At 37.4% G+C, this 10,394-nt stretch overlaps 1 protein-coding gene across 2 annotated transcripts; it reads left to right on the forward strand.

Annotated features, from left to right (window-relative positions):
* The first annotated feature begins 746 nt into the window (after positions 1-746).
* Positions 747-6,141, forward strand: LOC143531192 (uncharacterized). 2 transcript variants are annotated; one of them, XM_077026539.1, is made up of 7 exons: positions 747-867; positions 1,952-2,315; positions 3,233-3,389; positions 3,583-3,627; positions 4,042-4,213; positions 4,708-5,078; positions 5,733-6,141. In XM_077026539.1, exons 1-7 carry the CDS (start codon positions 748-750, stop codon positions 6,049-6,051), a joined length of 1,548 nt encoding a protein of 515 aa, XP_076882654.1. In that variant the 5' UTR covers position 747; the 3' UTR covers positions 6,052-6,141. The 2 variants fall into 2 exon arrangements, with proteins under 2 accessions (XP_076882654.1, XP_076882655.1); XM_077026540.1 differs by having other exon boundaries at positions 761-867; positions 1,944-2,315.
* Positions 6,142-10,394: the final 4,253 nt, after the last annotated feature.

The following is a 10,394-nucleotide window of genomic DNA, read 5'->3' on the forward strand; positions in this document are numbered from 1 at the left end:
TATTATGATAACTTTAGTGGCTAAGACTTAGCTTATTATACATAAAAATATATTTAATTTTAAAACTAGAAGTTTATTCGGGTTTTTCGGGTTGACCCGAAACTTATAAATCAAACCTGAGAACCAACCCAAATTACTTCAGTTCGGGTTCGGGTTAGTCTTTTCTCGGGTTCGGGTTCTTCGGTTCGGGTTAGTTCGGGTTCGGGTTTTTTCGAGTCAGGTTTCGGGTAAAAGTGACGGCCCTAATACTGATATGTGTTGGCTTTCGTTCGAATATCGCCTCATTTTGAGTCTTCCAAATACGCTACGTGTAACATCCGACCCCTCACACCACCAATATTGTCCTCTTTGCCCACGAAAAGCTCACGGGTTTGGCTTTTGTTGCTAAGGTGGAGACTTTTCAGGAGGTCACCCATTCTGCTACCACTCTCACCTAAGCACACTTAACTGTGAAGCTCTCCTCTCGTTCACTAATATTAAGACCAAATCACGTTGTTGATTTAAGATACCGGAGTTACACTCAAACAAGGAAAAAACATTTTAGTTTTCACATTTTATGTTTATGTTGTGTTAATAATAATAATAATAATAATAATAATAATAATAATAATAATCATCATCATCCAACCTTTTCATATTCATACACAACGTGTCCTTCATCCGTTTGTCTGTTTTTCTTCACCAAATAATATCATCATCATCATCATCATCATCATCATCATCGCCGCCGGCAACAGCTTCGTATCCATGACGTCAATCTCCGGTGACGACCGCCAGGAGCAAGAACAGGCTCTCATAGCTCTGATCGACCACCGCTCCAAAGAGGTCCATCACCTCCGTACACGTTTCAACTATTACAAATCTCAGGTTAGGTTTTCTTTTCTTTTCATCCATTACGCAAGCAATCCATTCGTTCAAACTTATATTATTACTTGTACGGTTCTACTTATTTAAATTAGGTCAGTTTTATCACATACAAATCCATTCATCACGTTTTGGGGGAAAATTGCATCGGGAACAAACAACTGTTTTTAACGCCACAACCGTAAGAAGCATCGGAGTAATATTACGCCGGCACTAGAGTAATTATTATTACGGTTTAGTTTTGAACTAGAGTAATAATAATAATAATAATAATAATAATATTATTATTAGTTTAGTTTATTTTGTTGTAGCGTTACACAATACAACAAAGTAAACTACACTAGGGTAATTAATTATCATTACTCTAGTGCAAAACTACAGCGTAATAATAATAATTACTCTAGTGCCGGCGTAATATTACTCCGATGCTTCTTAACACTTCTCACGTTAAAAAAGCTGTTTGTGTTTGATCCGACACTATATATGTATTCCTTAGTGTATCTAGATAACTCATGTAGTGTCATTATAAATCTTGTAGTTTGATATGCTATGTGGCATAGTTGTTTATAGCGAATAGCGTAGCCAAGCGAAGCGCTCATGTGTCGCTATCTGAATTTGGCGCCTTCATAGCGTGAAAATAGCAAAATTTTAGTTTTATTTCCTCAAATATATAGCGATAATATATGTATAAAATGGCAGGTTTTAATTTTTTTCGGTTAAGTATACATATAAAAACGGCGTATTTGGATACGATACACTCATATAGAATATTTCTAAAATAACGTCCGCTATTTCATTGCTATCGCTACTTCTGTTACATAGTTAATTTCCTTATGAGATGATAACCATTTTGCTAAATGCTAAATTCAAGTTTGTGTGTAAGAAAGTTTCTCAGTTAAACCAAACTTGTTATATTTGGGGATATGACTAGACTATATATGGACAATACAAGGGTGATGATGGCATAAGTCGCGTTGAATGAGCTTACTTTTGTGTTACTTGTGAATATATATACATGGTAAAGAATAGTAATATGATTTTTTTTAACTGGGAAATAAAAGCTAATATCATTTTGGAAGGTATGCAGCTTGAAGAAGCTGAAAAGAGATTAGGAGAAACAGAGCGTAAATTAGAACACCTCAGAAGTCGAGGCAACGCTGTACCGTCTACAAAGGTTTCTGAAAATGGTGTAAAAGTGAAAGAAGAGAGGAGATCATGTAGTCCTCCAATAAAGACCAGTCAACATTCTAGAAATGGAAAAAATGAACAAAAACCGCAACTTGTAATCCCTGCAGTTAATCCTAAACTATCTGTTCCTATGAAGATGGAAGAAACTGATAATAAATCAATGCCAACATATGGCAAAAACATTGTGAAAGAAAAAGTAAATAGAATCTCACGGGAACAAGAAGGCAGCGAGACTCAGTCTAGAGGAACAAAAAGGAAATTCGGTAATATTTTCTACTTTATTTAGAGTTAATTACAAAAACAGTTTCGAAAAGTTTGATTACCTAAGTTGGGTTTTCAAGAGCCATGCCATGGAAAAAATCAACATGGTCAAAAGTTACTGTCAGCTGCCATCGCATCATCTTGACCGGTTTACCTGGTCAGATCACCTTAACTTGAAAATTTTTCTAGACTAAAAAAGTTGGTTACCTTATTTATGCAGTTAGCCCAAATATTGATCTAGCATGATTAAAATTTGTATGTCCACGTAGGCTTGTAAATGAACTGGGTGAACACGAACAGAACATGTTTGTGCTGCTCTTTTAACTTTAACCGAACAATGATCAACCATGAACAATTAAGCAAATGTGGTTTTCTTGTTTGTGTTTATTAGTTAAGAACATGACATGTTCTTGTTCGTTTATGTTCATAAATAGTATAAACGAACGGACATGACTGAACGTTGATGAACAAACATATTTGAGTGAACACCAATTAAAGGTAAATAGGAAATCAAAATTTTATAGAAGTTGACTAAATTGTAATGGGTGATATCATAATTTCATAAACTAGGTGAATTATAACGGGCATCGGTTATTAAGTGAATATATAAACGAATGTAAATGAACAAACATGAACAAAAATGGATGAAAGAGGCATGTGTGCATGTTTGTTCGCCTAATTAAACAGAAAAGCCTTATTCATGTTCGTTCATTTTTTAAGTGAACGAACTCCCTGCCAAACAGTTCATCAACGGTTCACTGAGCGTTTGATTTGATTACAAGTCTATGTTGGCCTGTGCAAAAACGCTTGTTTTTATTTTAACATTGTGCATGAGATAAGTGTGTCAACGATCCATCATAATTTTGCCTTGTTTAGCTAATTTGGATGCTCACTTTTTGCAAATAATTTGAAATTGCAGAGCTGCGAGAACATAAAGATTTGATTCAGATGGTGTGCAGTTCATCTTCACCACGCATAATTAATTGTCATACATCCAACCATATTCCATCTCAGCATAAGAGGAAGTTGAGAAGTCTTGCTTTGTGTCCAACAAATGATCAGCTTTTCGTGACGAGGTATCCAAGTGTTAGAACCATTTAAGATATTTTGTTAATCTTGGTAACATTGAATCATTGATATTTAGTTTCCGCATCAGCACTACTCGTTGCAAATCTTCTTTCTACATCTATTTCAATTGATATATGCATATATTATTTTTCTTGCACACTACTTTTGTTCTTTTAGTGATTGGTTTGAATTGTTTTGCAGCGCGCTTGATGGATTTGTGAATCTATGGCAAATTAATGCCAAAGGGTATGTTTTATATCATGCTCCAATATCACTACATGTTTAATTCTACCATCCAAATTCCTTTGAAGCTTTTAAAAGATATTAAACCTTTTCACTTATCAAGAATTCAAGATAATAGTATATTTTATGGCATTGAAAACAGAGTTTGCCTTTTATTTTTTTATAATAAAATGTGGGTCTCAGGGGCATTTTATTTAAACTTAACATAAATTTAAACGAAAGTTAGTGTTAACACCCAAATTCGTGAAAAAGTTAAAACCACAAACCCAAACATGCAAGTTTTCAAAGTTAGTACCCAAACCTGTTACTTCGCATAAACCACATGGACCATCTGTGTAATTAACTCTTTATTATTACGGACAGCGTAATTTCATGTAACTGAAACTTACTACTTTTACAAATTTGCATATGCTGCAGTGACAGATCAAGTGCATCTCTTCTTAGTACAGCTGAATGTGCATCCACCAAACAAAGAAGATGGCCCGAAGATATAGCTTGGCATCCACATGGCGGCAGCTTATTCGCTGTCTACAGTGCTGACGGTGGCGACTCTCAGATATCAGTCCTCAATCTAAATAAACCAAAAGAGGTAAACAAAACGTATATATTATTATTAGTATGCAGTCGATATCACCGATAAATCACTGATATATCGGTTATTGGTCCCTTGGCGATATATAAGTCAGAATGTCAGTTCAGAATATCGGTACCGATAATATCAACGATATTGACCGATATTGGACTAATATTTGACCGGCATATCACCGATATTCCCGATATCAGTGTTTTAAGTCTTAGTTATCAACTTTTAGTGTTCAATGCTATTGTTTTAAGTCTTAATCAACTCTTACTTGCTACGATTGTTAGTGTTTTGCAATTTGCAAAAGGTAAATTTGTTTGGTAGGAGACTATACTGAATTATTAGAATTACCGATATCCCACTGATATCTCACTGCGATTACCGATATCTCAGATATTGGTCCTTGACCGATATCCGATATTTTTCCGCATTAACTGTATTTACAACTTACTGGCGCAACGGTTATATATAGATATTAAAAACCGTGACTAGTCTTATTGCAGAAGAAACGTGTAACTTTCTTTGAAGATAAACCGCACGTTAAGGGTATTGTAAACAGCATAATGTTTATGCCATGGGAAGATGTATGCTTTATCACAGGGGGAAGTGATCATGCAGTTGTTCAATGGACCGAGAAAAATGGCGAGGATTCTTGGAAACCGAAAGTGTTGCATAGAAGTATGCATTCTTCAGCTGTAATGGGTGTTGCGGGTATGCAACAAAAACAGATGGTGGTTTCGGTTGGTGCAGATAAACGGATTATTGGGTTTGATTTACAAACCGGGAGAGCGGATTACAAGCACCAGATTGAAAGCAAGTGTATGAGTGTTCTACCGAATCCGTGTGACTTCAATCTTTTTATGGTTCAGACCAGGTAATTATTGTACACTGTTGACCCGCTTATTGCCATTTCACTATTTGAACCGAACATTCGAAGGTCCAAGAACAGGACCGTATATATAGCCGGCTCTGATTATGCCGATACTGGTACCGATGTTGGTAACTATACTTATTTCAAAAGCTAACGTTAGAGAAAAATCAAATTAAATGATAAACAAAAGCCATAAAAACGAATGGCAGTACCGGTACTGATGTTCAGTTGGTATCGGTTTGGTACCAGTACGCGGAATAGTTTATCAAACCAAAAATTACCTTTTTTTTATAGATTCAACTCGGTTTTCAATAAAAGTTATATCTGAATGTTGACAAAAAAAAATTAATTAAACATAACTGCGTAATTAGGTTTCTTAAATGTTAACGAATGCAAATTATTAGAGAAAAATCAAATTAAATGATAAAAGTGTATATTATCTATAATATAAGGGGTGAAATTGAAATCTAAAAAACCAAACACTAAAGTTGAAGGCCTTTGTTGTAGAATTAATGAAACTTGAGGGAGGTATATGGTAAAAATTTTGGTGTAAAAAGTGGTGGTCAAATTTTTAGTGAGAGAAAATGGCTATTCATTTTTACATGCTAAATATATATTATTTATATTATGAATTTATGATTATAATTATAACTGCAGTACTCCAGAGAGGCAGCTACGATTATTTGACATCCGACTAAGACGAACCGAAATCCATGAATTCGGTTGGAAACAAGAAAGCAGCGAGTCTCAATCCGCCTTGATTAACCAGGCATGGTCACCAGACGGGTATCACTTAACCTCGGGTTCAGCTGACCCAATGATTCATATATTTGATATCAGGTTCAACTCCAACAAACCTTCACAGTCCATCAAAGCTCACCAAAAACGCGTGTTCAAAGCCGCATGGCATCACTCTCTCCCTCTCCTCATATCCATATCCTCGGATCTCAACATCGGTATACACAAGGTTGTATGAAAACCGCGCAAGAAGGGAAAAGAATAATACTGTGACGTCCGAGTTAATCAGAGGACAAAGTTTTGTGATATGAGGTGGTAAAATTTTATTCATGTGTAATATTGTTTGTTATATTTGATTATTAATATTTATTATAATCGCCCTAAAGTTATATTGATTGTAAATGGAATTACAATCCATTAAATTTTTATTGTTAGTATTGACATTGGCATTTTAATGTTGTTTTCTTATAGCTTTGAAAGTTAAATTGTTTGGATGAGTGGTTAAAGTGAAACAAGCACAACAAAATATTTTTAGGATGGATGCTTAAAATTCTATCAATTATTCACAATATTTCCAAACTATCCCTGTGTAAAAAAATAATACAAAAATAAAGGTAGAAATTTAATATTTACCTAAGAAGCTTTCAGTTAGTCATGCCTATTGCCTAGTAAAATTCTGCTAATGGCAAAATTATTGGCAGTCTTGATAGAGGTGCATGTTGTGAAGAAGTTATGTTAATTGTTTCTACAATTTATCTAAATTGTAGTTGCTAATATTGTTCATGTTGGAATCAACAAATATCAAAGAATAATTATAGCTAGGTTTTACTATACTGGTCTTTATGCGCGCACACTCATGCTCACACACGTATATATATTGGATGCAATTTCCGAGATATGGAAATTGGGTTAATTAACTAAATCAATTAACCCAATGACACATACGTTCCTCGACGAATTCCCCTAACATAAACATTTTAATTTATGATAGCTAATTAATTTAGATTACTAGATAACATGAGTGCTTTGTTTATTGTTCAATTAGGATATCGGTCCATCTCTAGTTGTTTAGAGTCATGGTCTTATATAACCCGAGCAAAGTTGTAATTATGATTATTTACTGTTTGATCCATGAAACCTTAATTGTTTGGTCATAAAAAAACTTGAACTTGCCTCGAAACCAAACTGTTAATAAAATGTATATGAGAAGCTACAATACATTATTGGCCTGCTTTAGCAGAGTTTTGATTGAGAACCAATTTAAAAGATCTGGTTATGCATAGTTAATAATTAAGAAGGATTCTTCTTGTGGGAGCTGGTTTTATGATTATCTGTAAAGGGTTAGTTTGATGAAGGGTTTGCATAAAGTATTTATTTTTGCTTGATTTGATTGTTTCTATAAGTAATTTATCTTATATTTTCATGTGAATCTAATTATTTATAAGATGTAGATAAAGGTTAGTATTATCATTATGTTTAGCATTGTGACCAAAGAATGATATTTAGGTTGAATATAAATCCAACATTTAACCAAAATTTTATTTCTCTTTTGGTTACTAATATAGTATAATGTTACTAATATAATATAATGTAACAATGCATATTTTTAATATATATACTGTCACATGTAATTCACCCTCTAGATCAGTTAAACATGATGACGTTGTAGACCAGATGAAGAAGATATTCACAAAACAATTTGTCAATCCCATGACTACAACGCAGTGGGTAGAAAAGAAGCCTGCATTCAATCACACTTTTACATTGCTTTTATAAACTGCCATTCCAAAAAACACAATATATTTAATAATCTGAACGCAGTTAATGGTGAAGAAATTTTGTGAGGATAACAAGTATAGCTTACATGCTCTAAAAGGTTCTGAAAGTTTAGGCTCGATTTTACGACTTCAACCGCGCTCAAAAGAAGCAATGGAGCTCTCAAAATGTTCAACTCAATGGTATTGTTTATCATCAAAATGTAGCAGACGGGAGCTTATTTCTGGTAGCGTGTACATATTATAATCTGCATGCAAAATAATTTCTTTGGAAGTATATATCTTGATCAGTTGCTAACAAATCAGTTTATGCATCAGAGCCCTATCATGTTGGAAGGATTTTGCATTGTCGATATTATATCACATGGCCAAGAATTGACTGTTCAACTTAACATGTACAACCTGGTTTGTTCCTTCTTACTCATTTTTTAACGAATAAAATGTTTTTTTTTATATTATGAAAGTTAAGTAGATTTGGAGAATCGACAGTTGTATGTGAGTTTTGGATTTGATAGGTCTCACCTGAATTGCTTGAGGTTAATGATAATATGTCCCAGCAGAGCCCAGTTGGACCCAGCAGAGCCCAGTTGGACCCACAGGACTCACCTTGAAGAGAGACGTCTGCGCAGAAACCAACTGGATCCGCAGGACCCACCATGCTCAGAGACGTGACGTCCTTACGCGCAGTACGCAAGCTGTTCCCGCAGGAAATGCCTCCCAATGGTGAAGTACTCCGCCTGTTCCCGCAGCTGCGGATACAAGCCATCAGGGAAGGCCACCCGCGCAGCAAGGCTACACGCACAAGACACTTAGCTCTCAATAATTCAGTAGTCACCTGAAGGAATGAGCAAAGCCGGGAACAATCCCGCACAAAGGCGGGAGGTGGAATACTCCCGCCCAAATGAGCCAGTCCGTACGATACTGGAAGATCTTTTGTACTGTACCTGACGAGGTATGGGCAAAAGATCTGACCAGAGATACGACAGCCCATTGACAACAGTATGACGAGCAGCATGCTCTTGTACTGTATGTCACTATTAGCCGCTACCTACTCACCAACTCCTGTCATACCACGTGCATAGCCTGCAGTTGGTGGAAAAGGAATAGTACACCGCAGGCCTGGTCACTGTCAGCCGCTGCCTACCCACCAACTACCAGCATGGCACGTGCGTAGGCCACAGTTGGTAGAACAGGAATACTATTCAACCGGCTATACCCTCTTGGAAACCTACCTTCGGCTATAAATACCCCAAATGATATGATCATCTCATCTTATCTTGTATCTTACATCTTATACCTGATATCTGCTCTAGCAATCTCTTAATATACACTTATATTCAAGAGCAATCTAGTCTGATTCTCACGCCGGAGGGTGGTCACAAGGAGGTACCCCCCCCTTCTCAGTGACGAGCTCACGGTGTCTGTTTTGCAGGTTATCAGAAGAACCATCTTTGCCGGGTCTAACCCCTCGTGGGAAACATCTATTTAACCCCCAGATTATCCGTAATCTGCCCGGGGTCGATTAGTGTTTCTTCATTGGCGCCATCCGTGCATAAAAGCTAGAACTTCATTTCTTTTCAGTTTTTTCAAACTTCTGGAAAGATGGTTAAAGAAACTCCGGTAACCACAACCCCAGCTACTGAGGGGAATACCGGCGACTACACAGTTTTTACGAACACTACCCCGGTTACCCAAGCCGGGGCAAGTGCAGTAAATTTTACGAACACTACCCCAGTTACCCAAGCTGGGGCAAGTGCAGTAAATAATCGCTCACTGGGATTCACCGATACCCAGTTAGAGAGACAACGAACGAGGCTCCCACGCCAAACACTCGATGAAGTTAAAGCGTGGGCGGAAGCACGTCAAAAAGAATTCCAAGCTGAGTTGGATGAACGCTTACGTTCACTCCAACAACCTGAGGAATTCGGAGAGTACTGGGACAATGATTCGGAGGAATCCGATAGTGACGCAAACCCTCGTCATAGGGCGAAAGGGAAGCGTAAGGAAACGGACTCCCAACCGAGAAGGCGTTTTGGAGAAACCTTCAAACCAAAAAACACAGGTGGAAACCCACGTGACTTCTCCAAAACATTTACACCAACTGCTGCAAAGGCGGGAACGTCCAAATTTGCAAGGGACATTGCGGAAGCAATCGTCCCGAAAAGTGCCAAACAGATGTCCAACATCGGCACTTACGATGGTATATCTGATCCAGACGATCATTTGAACAGGTTCATAGCGGGGGCAACCGTCAGTAGTTGGACGGAACCTACGTGGTGTTACATGTTCCAAATGACGCTTGTTGGGGCAGCTAGAGCGTGGTTCGATCGTCTACCGGTCCACCACATCTATGATTGGGAAGACTTCCAGCAGAAATTTAGCCAACACTTCAGCCAACAAAGAAAGTATACCGAAGAGCAATGGACAATCCTCAAATGCATTTGAGAGGAAGATGAATCTTTGCCAGACTTCATCACTCGCTTCAACTCAAAGAAGCTAAGTCTGGGTAATATTAGCGAAGATCTTGTTCGCGCTGCTTTCATCCAGGGCGCGAACGACCCAGAGCTCATCCGCACCTTAACGGGTAAAGATGGCATGCCATCCACATGGGATGCCATCATGACAGCAGCTAAACGCTTTGCGGAAACGGAGAAGCAACTGGGTAGAGATCTCCCCCAGAGCACAAACCTCTACACCCAGAAAACAAGAGAAGACAACGTTCTTACCGCCCGACTAAACAAAAAGCGGAAGCTAGGCATTTGGCAGTCAAGGGTAAACTTTGACACCTCATCCGGCTTGCAACATC

The sequence above is a fragment of the Bidens hawaiensis genome, unplaced genomic scaffold, assembly GCF_021521415.1.
Source record: "Bidens hawaiensis isolate Kalapana, Puna unplaced genomic scaffold, B.hawaiensis_p1.1 tig00009086_1, whole genome shotgun sequence".
In the NCBI taxonomy this organism is placed as follows: Eukaryota; Viridiplantae; Streptophyta; class Magnoliopsida; order Asterales; family Asteraceae; genus Bidens; species Bidens hawaiensis.

What these genes read in the sequence shown, in the direction of transcription:
- LOC143531192 (XM_077026539.1), top strand. Translation starts at nt 748, where the DNA reads ATGACGTCAATCTCCGGTGACGACCGCCAGGAGCAAGAACAGGCTCTC. An exon ending in TCAACTATTACAAATCTCAG is followed by an intron (nt 868 to 1,951) that starts GTTAGGTTTTCT and finishes GAAGGTATGCAG; the next exon opens with CTTGAAGAAGCTGAAAAGAG. An exon ending in GATCAGCTTTTCGTGACGAG is followed by an intron (nt 3,390 to 3,582) that starts GTATCCAAGTGT and finishes ATTGTTTTGCAG; the next exon opens with CGCGCTTGATGGATTTGTGA.